At 30.5% G+C, this 17,852-nt stretch overlaps 1 protein-coding gene and 1 long non-coding RNA gene across 3 annotated transcripts; both read right to left on the bottom strand.

Annotated features, from left to right (window-relative positions):
- Positions 1-1,710: 1,710 nt before the first annotated feature.
- On the bottom strand, positions 1,711-10,334 carry LOC114163957 (DDT domain-containing protein DDR4-like). The gene is made up of 12 exons (XM_028048360.2): positions 9,584-10,334; positions 9,373-9,483; positions 7,284-7,370; positions 7,161-7,198; positions 7,000-7,081; positions 6,258-6,364; positions 5,973-6,138; positions 4,583-4,675; positions 4,161-4,284; positions 3,331-3,373; positions 2,967-3,167; positions 1,711-2,879 (listed from the first exon to the last, which is right to left on the bottom strand). The coding sequence occupies exons 1-12, from the start codon at positions 9,950-9,952 to the stop codon at positions 2,090-2,092; spliced, it is 2,211 nt and encodes a 736-aa protein (XP_027904161.1). The 5' UTR covers positions 9,953-10,334; the 3' UTR covers positions 1,711-2,089.
- Positions 10,335-14,464: 4,130 nt separating this feature from the next.
- LOC114196176 (uncharacterized) lies at positions 14,465-17,300 on the bottom strand. Of its 2 annotated transcripts, none has more exons than XR_003606629.2 (4): positions 17,161-17,300; positions 16,930-16,991; positions 15,142-15,204; positions 14,465-14,973 (listed from the first exon to the last, which is right to left on the bottom strand). It is a non-coding gene; the product is annotated as an uncharacterized LOC114196176 (long non-coding RNA). The 2 variants fall into 2 exon arrangements; XR_014984392.1 differs by having other exon boundaries at positions 15,142-15,180.
- Positions 17,301-17,852: the final 552 nt, after the last annotated feature.

Raw genomic sequence — 17,852 nt, 5'->3', positions numbered from 1 at the left:
GGCTTATATCTCTCCTATAAATAAGAGAGAATTCATTTTGTAAAAACATAACCCACTACACTCATAATTATAGTCCACTATTTGTATCCCCCTACACTCTTTATCTTTCTCTTATTCCACAATGCACAAAAGACTTTTCTTTTGCTACCTTACTTTGTTTTGATTTTATAACAATATCTAATCATATTAGACTCATGTTTCATTTGATAAAAAAAACACGAATATATTTGTTGTTAGGATAATGGACAGATTTTCACAAAGGATTTGAAATTATTTTAAGATAGTTAGTTTAGTAGAAGTCACATTCACGGCGGTCAATATCTAATGAAGTAAGGGAAGTATCACAATAGAAAGAATCATAAAATGAAGAAAAAATAGAAGACATGGTGAAAGAAAAGCATACCCAATGGTGGAGAAGATTACTTGAGAAACAAACCGGAAAGGGAGGACAAAAAGTGAACTGTTTGAGCAAAGTACTAAAAGGAGCATAAAATCTAGAAAAAAATAAAGGATGAATTGTTCGCTACCCATTATTGTAACATTTCAACATCAACAAAATCATTTAATAATCAGCATTAAAAACACAAATGCTTACTCATAAATATGAGTACAGAAGGCATAAGCTTCAAAAATTACTTATAAATACGTAGACTCATAAAGATAAAACACTTATAAGATGTCAAAAACCAAAACTTGGTACTCAAGTGTTATTTCATAAATTGAATATATTTTTCATTATTCACCTTTATTCATTCTTTCATTTATTTACTATTATCTTTTGTTCTTACTAACTTGAATGTTGTAAAATCTCTTATAGTGGACTTTCCTTTAGTCTTCAACATTCTAATCAGAGTTTATTCTTAAGAAATTCACAAGCTTCTAAAATAAATTTTACTTATTTTAGATCTCTCGACTTACGTTCCTCCTTTCCGTGAAAACATTTGAGTTGAAAATGGGAAGTTGAAAAATATTTTTGGATTTGTAAAGAAAAATGTCGAAGTATTTATGTGTTTATTGAGTTTTTCCGTAATAAATTTTAAATATTTTGGAATGCTTATGCTCTAATATATATTTTTTAAGCGTTATATATAAAGTAATCTAAAAATCAATGTTGAAAATATCTTTTAAAATATAATGTATAATTTGAAAATTTTTAACTACTTTTAAAGTATTGATTTTTTATTACATCCTAATGGAAAGGTATGGGAAGAGATTAGAGAGGTACAGGAACAGAAAGATAGAAGAACAAAACCTTGGACTCAAATAAAGTCAGAAGAACAGAACTCCCTGTAATTTTTTTAAAATTTTACACAGTTTTCCCCTGTTTTCGTTTACAAAGAATAGACTGTGCAACTGTATTTCTTTAGTAAAAATGCGTAGTGTACTTTATTTCATGCAATCAAAAACTTCAAAAGGAAAGAGTTGAACTTTCAAATAAAAAAGGTATGAACTTAATTTTGTCCTAAAATCTTCTTTCCACGCTATTACTCTTAACGGTTTGAATTAGTTGCCATGCTTTTAAAATCGTAGATTATGTGGCAAACTTGCAAACAAAACATCTACTTTGAAAGCAAGAACAGACAAGTTAAGCACAAATGGTTAGCCATTATGTAGAGAAATCAAAAGTAGGAGCATTTTTATCTGAACAGATGAAGAAGGAAAAACAGTTAACCCTATTTACTGAAAAGCTAATCACTAGGAGTCCATGAGTAAAAAAAAATAGAACTACAGGGCTTGATAATCAAAAGCCATATATCTATTTAAAGTTACAGTACTTGTTAACAGTTATTGTACACCGATTGGATGGGCCAAATAACGCCCAACAAATTCTCATTCACTTCCGTAGACCCTTTGATGTAGAAATACTAAATACTAAAAAATGACTACCTAATCTACACAACTCAGTATCATGCTGCTGCTTCTGGTGGAAAATCATGCACCAAGGGCTGCTTAGGTTGCCACAGGAAGAGATCTACCCTTAACTTCCCTTTCAGGCACATAACAAAATTTATAGTTCTATTATCATACATGTCACTTGGTTTCCTTCATAGCAAACTACCATCATTGCTTTGAAGCAAAAAGGGTAGCTTCACAAATCATCATTGCCTTCATCTTTGGTTGTTGTTGTATTCGGAGCATCATCAAAACCTGAGCTAGGGGCAAGCTCATTCAAATCAAGGAAGCGTCGCTTTGTGGTGCCTTCAACTTCCTCCTGACCTGGACTACTAGATTTTTCAGGAGGCTGGATTTTGCTTTGTTCATCATTCTCCTCTACAGCAGGATATTGGTTGTTGTTCCCTTCGGCAGGGTGGTAAGTAACAGGCTCCACATCTTTAGTTTCTTGTTCTTCATCGTCATTGCCATCTGAATCTTCACTTTCCATCATGTAATCTCCATTCTCCTCAGAAGGATCTGAGTGATCATCTGATGCATTAGACTTGTCAGGTTTAACGAACTCGGTTTCTGAATCAGACATCTCTAACTGCCGGTAATTTATACGTTTTTGTGTTGCCCTCTTACTGCGTCTTAGACCTGATTGAATCTCACCCACAGACCTGAGTTTTGTTTCCCTCCTAGTCCGGCCTGCCAGTCGCTTGAATTTCCGGGGCTTGTCACTCTCCTCACTGACACTCATGGAATCTTCATCATCTTCTTCTTCATCTTCAACATTATCTTCATTCCAATTATATTCTTCATCTCCTTCAGAGCCAGAGCTACTAGAAGCCTTCCTTCTCTGCTTGCGTTTCTGAAGATACTCTTCAGAATACACTGCTTCTCCCACGATATCATCATCACTGTCATAGTCAGCCTCATTATCTGACAAAGCTTCAACAAACTCTTTCTCTGAATACCGTTTAGGCTTCTGTCTTCGTCGATTGCTGATGTGAAATAAAAATTATCAATGAAATAAGACATAGAAGTCATCAGAACATATTTGAAGGGATAATAAAATCAGAACCACAAACCTTCGATCCAAGTCCAGTATGTCAGCTTGATTATCTTCCTCCATATCATCGAAGTCTGGTGATTTTGGAGATAGCGTGCCAAAATTGAGATCTTGAGGGTCATGCGAAGGGGAAGGACCACTCCATTTACCATTGGATAAAGCTTCGGGTTTTGATCCTGGTTCTCTTCTTGGTATAGCTTCTGGGGACGGTGGTTTCCGTCTGATATAGAAAGAAACAGAAACTATGCCGTGAGTACAAAGCCTGACAAATGCATATGATTGGCTCCTGTTCTCTCAATATACGCAACAACAAAAATTACATGCATATCGAGAACAGCCAAATAGAGGTACAAGAATGTAAGATCAAAATGCAAAATCCATACTTGGTTATCTTAATTGCCTCATTGATGGACCGATCATAATCATCTGCAATGACAGCAATGTCAAGTTAGGTCAATGTAAAGCCTCAAATACTGAAACTCAAGAAATGAATTTACTTTTATCCAACCAAACCAAAAATTATGTAGTTCAGGAGAATTTTTGCCATAACTAAAGCTAAACAGGATGCACAATAAAACTGAGATTATCAATGTCCAGATTGTCCCGCTATCATCAATGCAGGGTAAAATTGCAATAAAGCTCAGTGATAATGTTACACTCTTAACTAAAAGATGTGGATATATGAAAAATATAAATGCTTACCAAGTAGCTATGCAAAATCCAATGGAACTTTTATCAGATCAAAGGAAATCCCAAAACCAATGTCAGATATCAGAAAGAACCAATAAATTATCCCTGCTCTTGTGAACAGCAGCGCCCTTGGTCCAAGCAGGGAAAGCTTTTTAAAGAATAGATATTCTTCACAATATTCAAGGCCAACAATGTTTTAAATAGCTACCGTCTCTATTCAGAGGGATTTTTTGGAACCATCACATAGATTCAGCCTTCTATTTTTTCCGCTATGGCCAATACAGCAGTCCCTACAACAAGCAATTGTTGCTACTGTAGCATTGCTATAGCACACTACTTAAAACCTGGATTCAGGCTAGTTAAAACCTAGGGTCCTAACATACCCACAACAATCCAACTGTAAAAATATTGAACTGTCTAATAACCCTCAGCAGTTCATGTGAAGGAAAAAAAAAATGAGGAAAATAAAGAGGCCAACTCCAGCTGTGAAAACAAAAATGCAAACAATGATGAAACTTCTTACCGAAAGTGTAGGTAACAGGTTTCCTATCACGAAGTGAACGCCCTAGGGCAAGCCCATCAACACCTAAGAAATTATCAAGAAGAAGAGCTTGTCTGTGTTGTTTTTTCATCAATTTCTCCTTTCTCTGCACAAGACACGCCAATTTTGTCAGTTAAAAGTACAACAGGATTTTTTATGAACCACTTATCAAGATAAAAAAGAAGAGCAAACATGAATTCAAGTTCAAATCCTAGAATGCTACATCTTCTCAACCCATGCCAGACTAATTTTGTCAGTTAAAAGCACAATAAGGTTCTTCAAGGACCACATATGAAGATAAAACTAAAAGCAAACATGAATTCAAGTCAAAGTGCCCAATTTTTCAATTTTCTAAACCCATTGAGAGGAGGATAGGGTAGAGTAAGCAAACACAGATATAGTACCTTGTGAACCTTCTCAATTTCAGGAAGCATGTCTATCTTCACCTTCTTCCCCACAGAAACCTCCGTTCTGTTTTTACTTGTGAAAAGCTTCTCCTGGGAAATCAGATGAGTAAAAGCAAATAAGATGAAGCTCAACTAAAAAAAACGGTGCAAACTTCATGAAAAATTGGCAGAATTAGGTTATTTTATATTATTTCCCTTTGAAAAAAAAAAACTAACGGTCAATCCTATCTTCTATAACAAAAATATATCTGCATTCTTAGGTCTGTCAAAGAAAAAAAAACATAGCAATAGAGGGAGTTGTAAACCAAAGGATTCAAGTAGGGTAGCCAATCCTAATTAGTGGTTAAAGGCTTAGTTGTTGTATCAGAATTCCAGAAGTTTATAATTTAACTTTAAAATAATATTAGTGAAAGGGTAGACCAATAGATTTTGAACAAGACAATTGAGAAAATAGCTGATTGCATTAAATAATTGCTGCAGCTAATTTGATCTCCCTGGTTCCAACACTAATGGAGGCCTCAGTCTGACCAACAACGTTAACTAATTTCTATTATAAATAGAAGGCACTTAATACTAATGGCGGCATAAGGCACCCTTTGACCACTTTTAAGTTCTTTGTTGCCTTGTATTTTCTTCATGCATATTGTGGCTGAGATTGCCTTCTAGCACTTATTGATAGTTCTGAAAATATTGTTCTTTTTTAGTAGCAGTCATAAAGAGGCAAGAAGGAATGAAATTTGAAAAGTATAATAAGGTTGTAACGTATAGTACAATGGTAACAATCAATGTTCTGATTTTTTGTTAGCGTTAGATATATTGTGTATATGGGCTTGGTCCATCCCTATGTAATGCTATGTATGATATATGTATATATGTTCCACAGCTGTGCTAAATACACACAACCCTATCACAAAATAAATATATACCATTTCTCTCTACATGGTATTTAGAACCTAATTTTAATCCATGCCGTCCCTGTGGACTCACTGTTCATTGGTGCCAATTTTTTTCCAGACATCATGTCCACGCTGATTTCCTACTACCCTTTTCGCTGTGGATTTTTTCCTCTACAGTTATTAGGTTTTATCAACAATGGTGAATCTAATGGTTTCATTCAAGGACTATAATTAACTTTGAATTTTCTAAAAAAAAACAGTTTCCTATTTGATAAGTTCACTAAGAACTTTAGTTAGGGTTTCTAAATCAAAATAAAATTAGTATCAATTTGTGACTCCAAATATACATCATTAATTTACTGATTAATCTATTAAGTGATCCATTTTCTAGTACAAAACCTATAACTCAAAAGTCCCAATACCCAGAAAAACACTGAACACTCGTTAAAACATGCCCACTAAGCATAGATAGATGAGTTTCAATAACTTACAGAAACATCCAGAAATTCATCAAAATTGGTAGCAACTGTTTCCCACTGGTAGGTTGTATTAGAAAAAACCTGGGAACCTCTTGGTTTCCCTTTCTTCATTTGAACCACCTCAGTTTTCCTTATCTCCCGATACAACCTCTGACCAATATTTTGGTCATCTTCATACCTGCACTAATCAAATGCCATGTGAATAAAAAGAAAAAAAAAAGAGATAAATGTGCATTAACTTTCCAGTATGACACTTCAAACTTTGAACAGATTGAAGTCAAAGCACATGAATATTACCAATAAGAAACTCCATGTGAATCACCACCAATACGCTCCTTGCGAAATGTTGAAAGTGGAATGCCATGCTTGATTGAGCTGTCAATGTAACTCCTGATATCTTCTTGCTGCAAAATACACAAGTCAAGTTTAATCATGTACACCATGAAGAGGGATGATCAAAAGTAAGATTTGTGAGTCAGGCTATTAATGATTTGCCCCTCAATCTGTGCACTTGGCAGGTTTTGATCTTGGGAATTTAAATACCTTTTGCACTGCTCCAACCCCTACCTCCCCCCCTTCCCCCCGGCAAAAAGAGAACCCTAAAGAAAGTTATTCCATAATAGGGTGACCTAGTTAGACACAATAGCCATTGGCCAACTAAAATAGTGCATGGTCATGCATCTCCAGGAATCTGTGTGAATTGTATTAAAAGAAACTATTGAGGCAAATTATCACACCCTTGTTAATAGGCAAGCCCAAGAACCACTCAATATAAGAGATAGGATAAAATAAACCTAAAATGGGTGGCTGCAACTTGAACACAAAATGAGGCAAACAAAAATAGTGAATGACAGATAAATCACATGCATATATCGTAGTAGAAGTTAATTCAGTTCTAAACATGAATTGCATAGTTTTCAGAGATCTAACCTAAAATAAAGGAAAGTGGTCTCATTCTTCCATACTAACTTTCACCCATTCAAGGAAAAGTATATAAGAAATATAGATACATACATAAATGTTAAATGGACAAGGGTACCTCAACTCGAATGTCACATAATGCTTTTAAGATGACCACACGAACCCCTGGATCAAGTGATTTATATACTTCAATCTCCGCTCTGTCACGTGAACATAACATGAGACTTGGTAGACACATAAAGTGGACTTTAGATATTGCAAGACTGACTGTTTACTTACCCATGTGAAGCAACAATAGGAAGATCCCCATCCGCAACCTGCATTTGAATTCCCTTTATTAGCTCTGGAAACTACAAAATGTTATATAGAATTTTCAGCTTGCTAAAAAAATATTGTTATTACCCAGTGCCACCAATCTCTTAACTTTCTGCATAATACCGTTATCCAAGTATCACGTGAGAGTGCCATTCGTGTAATGGGAGGAATGGCCTATAAAAAAGATACAATTAATGTTATCAGACTAGTAGCAATTTTGACAGCTTGTGACATTGTACAACAAAGAAAGTATTGATCTTGCAGAGGAATAGATTTTGAGATGGATTAGTGCCCTATAAAAGACAATGGCAAACAAACCTCACAAGCTCTTAAACTGCAAGACAACTAGAATAAAAACCCTTGACTTCATCACTCGTTTAACAATATCTATCTATCCACCAACAAAAGAGACTAAGCAAGATTAATGCTATTATAATATCTAATCCAATTTTAAAAACTTAAATGAGTCACCACTTTTTGATTAGCCACTGCAATAGATGAAGGACAAGTGGAACTAAAGACAAATTCAATAGATGAAGGACAAATGGAAGTAAGGAAATAATGGCATTGACCTTGTGATAGCATTCATTGCACTACTGCAGCTTAAAGTACTAAACTTCAACTACCTCTGCAAGATATGGAAGTGTGTGACCAATAACATTAAACAGTCTAAACTTTCATTCTCCCCAGTCCCCACTATCTCTTTGTCACTCAAAACCTAAGTACATAACATACAAATCAGACTTGTGCAGATTTATGTCATTATAGTACTCAACCCAAAAACTAAATTTCAAAACAGTCCAAGTACACTGTTTTACTCAATTAATCTCCATCCACAAACTCATTACACCATGGACGTGTATAGCATGCACCATGTCTATAACAACACTTTCTCATCGCAGCATGGGAGTTTCAATACAGAATAATTTTCCCACATTATTTAAATCTGCAGGGAAGCTATAGTTTAAGTATAAACGCTTTGCAACAAAAATTAGGAATAACAAAAACTCGCCCCAGAAGTTCTGAGCATTCTTCGAAGTAGGCCTTTTCTATAGTAATTTCAGTAATGATGCCTGAACACCTATATAAACTGTCCAGTAAAGTATACATCCGCCTCTCCCAAGAATGATCATGATTATCTTTGACACATTGATTTGAACTCAGAAGATCAGGGATAGGACCAACAAGGATGAAACCCAGAGAAGAAAATCCAAAGGTACATTTGGAAGTTGTAACCATTTGATGCAGCATAGTACCTTATACTTAGAAACCACAGAAATAAATAAACTAAGCTTAAAAGCTGCATACTTGAACACAATCCTTCAAAAGCAAATTGGGCTAATATCAGGGCAGAGAGAACAAACAATCAGAAAAAGTCCCCAGTTTAACACTCAAGAAAGGGCTTCCCAACATGCAACAAAGACCTCCAATTAATTACTTGCTTTGTACTTACCAATTCCTGCCAAACTCAACTCAGTTGCAAATAATCATGTCCATCTCCCAGCATCATATAGGTCAACCATATTATGGCCATGAATCCATCAAACAGGCAATGCACTTACAAACTATATATTTGTCAGTGTTCAGTTTTTTGCTCCTTCCACAATTTCCACATTCAAAAGAGTTTCAACCACCGCATTAAATAAAGAGTCATTCCAACTGTTAAGTAGTGGCTAATACCAAAGTTTATCATTTGGATTCAACTCAAACTCTTAGAAAATTTTGAACATGTTATGACCTTTTCGATTTGAATTATAATCCCAAAACATATGACTAGATTTAAACATACACTAATCAAAGGCACCCCAGTAATGCAACCTTCTCTGTCTCAGCCACAGCAACCTCCAGATACCCTACACTAATAAGAACTCCACTTAACAGCTATTAATTTCCCTCGCTACCAGGCAATGAGCACTGACGTTATCACAGAAGAAACAACTTCATATTTAAGGGATACAATCATAATCAAATCCACTGCAATATTACTCAAAATAAGAAAAGAACGCATCAATACAACATCCTACAAACTCCTAACAATACCAACAAGCACAAAACTAACACAACCCACAAAGACTAGGACTTCAGTCTCACCCATATTCACAGAAAAAAGAAGAAATGCAGTACGAACACAAGAACAAACAAAAGGGAGATAAAAAAAAAATCAAAAAGCACCAACCTTTAGCAAAGGCATATGTATATCACTCAATGTGTCATTGGGAGTGAGCAAAGCCGTCTCAAACTCTTCAGCCGAGAATTCTACTGAAATATTCAAAAGATGCCTAAAAAGCTGCAGCAGCAACAACAACAAGAAAAAAACAGACTTAATACAAAGAATGCACAACAAACCCAGTGAAAAGCAAAAAAAGAATCACAGTCTCCATACTCACATTAAAAAAATTGAGTATTGAAGCCAATTCCCACATGCACCGGAGGTTGTAACGCGGCAACTGTGCAGGCGTGGGCGGTTCCACCAACGGCGTCACGATCTTGCTGCATTGCTGCGGCTGTGGCGACGGAGGCTGGGGCGACTCCTCGCGGCGAGGCTCCCTCTTTGCAGCCTTTGGCCTTGCTGGCTGCGACGCGGAGTAGAGGCGTGCAGCCGTACGAATGGTACAGGCGCGAGAGGGACGGTTCCGGGTGGGGGCGGGAGGAGCAGCATCAGCGGCAGCAGTAGCGGCGGTGTTGGTGGTTGCTTCCTCCTTGTGCAAATCGGGCGAGGGTTCTTTGCTGTCCTGCGGGGGAGATCCTTGGGACATGGTGTAAGACAGAGAGATCAAAAGGGTTTTAGGTTAGGTGTGGTGGGATAACGTGCAGAGGATCGTGGTTGGGTTAGCATTGAAGACGGAAAATCAAAGTGAAGAACGAGGGGTTGTAGAGAGAGAAGCGAAGAAGGGCACTTTCTTTTTTTTTTAGAGAGAGAAACAATGAATGTTTGAAAAAAAAAATTGGAGCAGTGTTTTTTTTTTTTTAAAGGGACCAAAGAGAGGGACACAAACCCTCAAATTCAAAGGTGCATGTACCTATGTACCTATGTGGTTCTGCAAATATAGGAAACTCAAGGCAACAGAGAGAGATAGATTGAAGAAGCGGGTCAGAAACACAAACACAGTGCCAGGAATTTGGGTTTTCACTTTGCAGCTTTGATTTTTATTTATCTTTTACTTATACTTATTTCATAACATTGTTTTCTTTTTAAATTGTACGTTGCGCAATGATATGTTTCTGATGGTAATTTTAATTTTCGTTACTGTCTTTAAAAATTTGATATAACAATAATAATATATTTATAAATGTTAAACACGAAAGGAAAACAAGTGTTGTGTCACTTGTTTCTCTTGCCAGCTCCATGTTCAGATTTGTGCAGCTAGTGTCCTCCAGAGATGATGAATTTTCAATGGAGGAATTTGTTCACCTTTGGTTTTTGCTGATATATATAAAAACTTGAAATTTAACACAAAAAAAAACAAATTAACTAGCCAAAAACAATGAGAAAAAAAAAACACTAAAATATTTGCTTTTATTCTATTGGCAATCAGTTTTCTGCCTATTATTCCGGCGAGGTCAGGAGAATGATGGTATATTGATAGAATGTGTAACACTTAAATAGGAAGATCTCAACATTTTTTTCATATAATATCTTCAAATGAGTGAATTTTAATAGTAGAAAAAAAAATGAAATAGAAAGATATAGATGTGGAAAGTAGTATAACCAAAATTTAAAGAGATAAAAAAAATAAAGTAAAATTGGGATAAATAAAAAAATTGATGTATTCTTATAAGTTACTTTATCATGGGTTTTAAAATATTGTTATTAATCTATACAAATCACATTTTTTTAGAAATTGAACTATGTTTGTGTTTGAATATAGTATTTATCGCTATTTTGTAATTAGGTTTTGTAATTGATATAGATTCTAATACTGTGTTTTTTGGATGGAAAGTTGTATAGATACTAACCTTTTTTTTAAGTTATATAACTGATATATAATTTTATATTACGTATAATAATAAAGATATTTGGTAATTTAATTATTTTATCTATTAAAATATTTTAATATAAGATTTTATGTATATCTTTTATTACTTAGTTGATTTAAGTTTATGAGTGATTCTTGCCTATCTTTTAACTATACTTATAACCTAATATATACATATTAAATTTCTTCGATCTAAAATATTTTTGTTGAAAATTGAAATGTTTCTCATTCTTCCGGTATTCAAAGAATTGGAAGAAGGAAACATTTAAATGTTTAAATGAAGATGAAAGATATCTTTCATTAAGATATATTTATAAGTAATAGATCATACATTAACTCAAAATAAAGTTATTTTTTATGAATATTAGTTTATACCAGGATACTTATATGTATCCAAATGATATAAAATTCTAATATGAAATAAATCCCATTAAGAAAATAAACACTAACATTGTATTATCTTAAGAATCCTATCATTTTCTTACTATTTGTTGTTATTAAAAATAACATATCAATGGTTGGTTTATTAAAAAACATCCGTATTTATTATAATTTATTCTTAATTAATTATAGTGTGTTAGTCAAAAATCTATTTTAAACATATTATCTTAACTTTTAGATAAATTAATATAAGTAATTATGGAGAAACTTTGATCAAATTTTATAACTTCTGCCGTAAACATGTGAGTGAATCATCATGAATTATGATTAATTCATCTAGATTTTATTTATATTACCAAACTCTATTATTTAATATAAAAGTCTAAAGCAAGATGGAAAAGGCATAGATACAAAGAGTTAAATATATATATATATATATATATATATATATATATATATTATTTTCAAATTTATGGTATTTATTGGTGTTAAAAGTGTTTTTTTAAATTCATAACTATCACACATTGTTTATTGATAAGTTTGCTTCATAAATGGAGAGAAAATTGAAAGACAATTTTGATGAGAAAAACATGGTCAATTGTGATGAGGGAAAAAAAATAAAATATTTAGAGCCAAAAAAAATAAAAGAGAAAGAGATGAGAATGGATAAAATAAAAAGTAAGGAGGTGAGAGTAAAAGGCATAAAAGATAAGTTGGGAGAAAAAGAAAATAAGGAGGAGTTGAGACAAAAACAATTTCAAGAAAAAAAAAATACAGAAGAAATAAGTTGAACAAAAAAGTAACCAAGAAAGTCAAAGAAAAAAATAATAATAATAGAGATATTTTTTATGATTATACAAATGTTGATATTTTATTCACCTAAGAATGTGAAATATTTTGTATGATTATGTATGTGTCATTTATGGAGACAAAAATGAACGTAGTAATCAAAGAGCACGAGAGTATGTTTAAATTGTTGATCAAAATATTTTATATACATATTTAACTTGTTTGAAAAAATAAAGAAGTTGAGAGCAAAAGTTTGAGTAAGCAAATTTTAATAGATAAGAGAGACGGGTTAAATTGTTTATAATACTTTAGGATAAATTATCTATATATAAAGGTAAGATTGTCATAATATTTGATTTTATACATAGATTTTGTTTTATTTAAATATATTCAAATGTTTGAATCTTAATATGGATGTTTTGTGTCGTATTGAAGATGTTTACAGTAATATAATTAAATGTTTCTTATAGAAGATCTTATGAGCAATGTATGACATGTGTAAATATTAAAAAATTTAAGGTATGCGGGATAAAATTTGTATAACGTGTGTGAATATATTTTAAACAAATTATGTTATATTACATATTTTGGTAAGGAAAAATTAGAATTCATATAAAATTATACATGTAAATGTGATAAAGAAAACAATATACTGTATGTACAATATTAATATTACTTGAAACTAATATAATATATAATATAAGTATTTGACCAGAAAAAGAAAATAAGAGAATGGAAACAAAACTTGAAAATGAGAGGAAAAAATAAAGAAAATTAAGTAAAAGCTTATATTTATTAATTATATGAGAAAGAAAATGCTAAAACTGAATAAGATAAATTCATTTATCAAATATTTTATTTTAATTATATAAATTACATAAACTTATTTATTAAATTATAAAAATAAGTTTACAAAAAGACTTATTATAATTTAAAAGAATTATTTATTTATTATTTAATATATATATATATATATATATATATATATATATATATATATATATATATATATATCACATGTCTTAATTTTATATATTTTGCATATTTTCATTAGCTTACATATATTTTATTTATTACACATAGATTTGTAAAGTTTATAAATGTGTATATCTAAAACAATTATCTGATAAATAATTTAATATTTTAACTACTACTTTCATAATATATACTTATAATGTAGTATTAAATAAATAATAGTATAATATAGGAAAAAATAAATAAAGAAATATGAAAGAAAATAAGAACAAGAAAAAGAGGAAAATAGGGCTTGCTTATATATACATATAATATTACTTACTTTAATAATATGTGTTCATTTTTTTATGAAAATAAATAATAATAAAAATTATTATTATTGTTATTATTATAATTATGAAATTAAATATAAATAATTTTTATAATTCTATTGTAAATATTATTTTTCGTAGGTAATTTTATAATTAAAAATGGTTAAATTTAAAAAAGCAGTTAAATTAAAAAAATATTAAATTTAAAAAAAACTGTAAAATTAAAAAAAAATGATTATTTTAATTTAGAAAGACTTTTATTTAAAGAATAAATTTAAAAAACAAATGTGAAAAAGAAATTTTCCTTTTTAAGTGTAGATAGACATATTAATAATTATATACATATATATATATATATATATATAATATATATATATATATATATATAATTTATAATTTAAACTAATAATCATTGAGTACTTCTAATATTTGAAAAATGTAGAGAGAAACAGAGTAAGAACTGAGTTTGTTTTGATTAAGGATAAAGAAAAAAGTGAGAAGAAATGATTGAAAATATTATAACAGATTTGATTAATATGATTTTGTAAAATAATTTAATAAAAATTAATTTTAAATATATAAATTTGAATTAAATTAAATTTTAAATAAAAATAAAAATTCTTTATAAAAAGTTCCATTTTAAAATAGCAAGTTAAATACATATTATTTAATTATTTGCTTTAGCATATTATATATATATATATATATATATATATATATATATATATATATATATATATATATATATATATATATATATAACCATTTCGGCATCTACACATAGACGACATCCAACACTACAAATCTTTGAAATTTTTGTGAAACAGACGTCAATAGTAGATTGTAGCGCCTGACGCTCCAGAGTCTCAATTTGATTTTAATTTTTATAATTGGCGCCCAAGACTCTCTTGCTACGACCAATGCTAATGCAGAAAAATCAAGAATGCAAATAATTTGGTTTGCTCCCTTAGTTCTAATCGGTACTTTTTTTCTCTCCTTCTTTTGATTTCATTTGATTTCAAAACATTCTCAAAAGTAAGAGTAGAGACTAATTCTTACAAACTTAGTTAGTTTCATTCAAATTCTTCTAAATTTCCCATCAACCTAAGAGCACAATCATACTAACACAATTTTCATATACCTCATTTATCAAATTGATATTCTCAATCAATTTAATTCCTTGGATTAAGCATACAATTTCATCATATCTAGTGATTCAATCATTTTTAAGTAATCCAAACAATCATAAATAAACAATTGAATTTTTTGTTTTTTTCGTACCTTGCGCAATCTCCCGTAATGTAGTCAAAACACTTCTTTAACCCTTCAAACCTACAAATGAACCTATTTTCACACAAAACCTAAGATTAATAATCCGAAAATAGGATCTTCAACAAGCATAGAGACAAGTTGAGTAAGATTGAGTTACATGCAACTCAATCTTAATTCAATCTTGCTCACATGCAATCAAAAAGAGAAATTGACTCCAGAGAGGGGTGAAAAAAAACTTACTTTATGAACGATTTTGATCGGATGAGGTTGGAGCAATCTCTGCAATGAGTCCATAGTTAGACTCTGATCGAGAAGAAAGACAGACGAGTTATATATCCTACATTGAAGGTAGAGAACTTATAGAAAAAAAGGTATTTTAGAGAGATAACTCAGCTTTGTAAAATAATATGTATTCATTTTTGTATGAAAATAAATAATAATAAAAATTAGTATTATTGTTATTATTATTATTATGAAATTAAATATAAATAATTTTTATAATTCTATTGTAAATAGTTTTTTTTAGGTAATTTTATAATTAAAAATGGTTAAATTTAAAAAATCAGTTAAATTAAAAAGATATTAAATTTAAAAAAACAGTAAAATTGAAAAAATGATTATTTTGATTTAGAAAGACTTTTATTTAAAGAATAAATTTAAAAAACAAATGTGAAAAAGAAAAATTCCTTTTTATGTGTAGATAGACATATTAATTATATATATATATATATATATATATAAAATTTATAATTTAAACTAATAAGCATTTTGAGTTATTGTAATATTTGAAAAATGTAGAGAGAAAGAGAGTAAGAACTGAGTTTATTTTGATTAAGGATAACGAAAAAAGTGAGAAGAAATGAATGAAAATATTATAAGAGATTTGATCAATATGATTTTGTAAAATAATTTAATAAAAAATATTTTTAAATATATAAATTTGAATTAAATTAAATTTTAAATAAAAATAAAAATTCTTTATAAAATCTTTATAAAAAGTTACATTTTAAAATAGCAAATTAAATACATATTATTTAATTATTTGTTTTTAGCATATATATATATATATATATATATATATATATATATATATATATATATATATATATATATTACAATCTAATATATATAACCATTTCGGCGTTCGTTCGCACATAGACGCACATAGACGACATCCAGTACTACAAATCTCTGGAACTCTTGTGAAACAGACGTCAATAGTAGATTGTAGCGCCAGACGCTCTAGAGTCAGAATTTGATCTTAAATTTTTATAACTGGCACCCAAGGCCCTCTTGCTACGCCCAATGCTAATGCAGAAAAATCAAGAATGCAAATAATTTGGCTTGCTCTGTTAGTTCTAATCGGTACTCTTTTCTCTCCTTTTGATTTCACTTGATTCCAAAACATTTTCAAAAGTAAGAACAGAGACTAAATCTTACAAACTTAGTTTCATTCAAACCCTTCTAAATTTTATATATATATATATATATTACAATCCAATATATATAACCATTTCGGCGTCCGTCTGCACATAGACAACATTCAGCACTACAAATCTCTGGAACTCTTGTGAAACAGACATCAATAGTAGATTGTAGCACCCGACGCTCTAGAGTCTAAATTTGATCTTAATTTTTATAACTGGCGCCCAAGGCCCTCTTATTATGCCCAATGCTAATGCAAAAAAATCAAGAATGCAAATAATTTGGCTTACTCTGTTAGTTCTAATCGGTACTCTTTTCTCTCCTTTTGATTTCATTTGATTTCAAAACATTTTCAAAAGTAAGAATAGAGACTAATTCTTACAAACTTAGTTAGTTTCATTCAAACCCTTCTAAATTTCCCATCAACCTAAGAGCACAATCATACTAACACAATTTTCATATACCTCATTTATCAAATTGATATTCTCGGTCAATATAATTCCTTCGATTAAGCATACAGTTTCATCATATACTGCAATTCAATCATTTTTAAGTAATCCAAACAATCATAAATAAACAATTGAATTTTTTGTATTTTCGTACCTTGCGGAATCTCCGTAATATAGTCAAAACACTTCTTTAACCCTTCAAACCCACAAATGAACCTATTTTCACACAAAACCTAAGATTAATGATCCGAAAATAGGATCTTCAACAAGCATAGGGACAAGTTGAGTAAGATTGAGTCACATGCAACTCAATCTTAATTCAATCTTGCTCACATGCAATCAAAAAGAGAAATTGACTCCAGAAAGGGGTAAAAAAAGAACTTACTTTATGAACGATTTTGATCGGATGAGGTTGGAGCAATCTCTGTCGTGAGTCCGAAGTTAGACTCTGATTGAGAAGAAAGAAAGACGACTTCTGTATCCTACATTGAAAGTAGAGAACTTATAGAAAAAGGGTATTTTAGAGAGATAACTGAGCTTTGTAAAATGAACTCTGTAATAAAAGATCTATTTATAAAATAACATTTTATTATTATAATTTTTAAGTATTATTTTATTAAACCTTCTATAACTTTACATACCTTAATCTTTACAATAAATAAATAAATATATATATATATATATTAATAAAATATGAATAATTAATGAAAAATATATAAAATGTATTCAATGACATCAAAATATGAATTATATATAGATAACCTGTGAGTGTAATTTATTATGATTCAAGATGTACACTCCACTACTCAATTATCATTAAAGCATAATTAATTAGGTATAAACTTGCGCTTAAAATAACTTTCACTTTTCGTGTTTTAAAATAATTTATTTTTTGTTTCTGTGACTTGGCTTTTCATCTCAATATTTCTGTCTAACACTTCTTCGTGTCTCAATCCAAACACAGATTTATATTATTTGATTTTAAAATTCAGTGTAAAAATAAATTAGAAAAGTTTATATTATTTGATTTTAAAATTCAGTGTTTAAGTCATTTAGAAAAGTAAAACAATGCATTCC

Source organism: Vigna unguiculata, chromosome 9, assembly GCF_037176805.1.
Source record: "Vigna unguiculata cultivar grain cowpea cultivar isolate G323 ecotype 2 chromosome 9, ASM3717680v1, whole genome shotgun sequence".
NCBI lineage: Eukaryota > Viridiplantae > Streptophyta > Magnoliopsida > Fabales > Fabaceae > Vigna > Vigna unguiculata.
Note: the sequence above shows the minus strand (reverse complement) of the source record. Positions and strands in the feature narration are given on the sequence as shown.

Excerpts from the sequence above, each read along its gene's own strand:
- LOC114163957 (XM_028048360.2), bottom strand. The coding sequence starts at position 9,952 with ATGTCCCAAGGATCTCCCCCGCAGGACAGCAAAGAACCCTCGCCCGAT. Across the intron at positions 7,082-7,160 it reads CCTATTGTTGCTTCACATGG|AGCGGAGATTGAAGTATATA; the intron begins GTAAGTAAACAG and ends TTCACGTGACAG. Across the intron at positions 4,676-5,972 it reads ATGAATTTCTGGATGTTTCT|GAGAAGCTTTTCACAAGTAA; the intron begins GTAAGTTATTGA and ends CTGATTTCCCAG.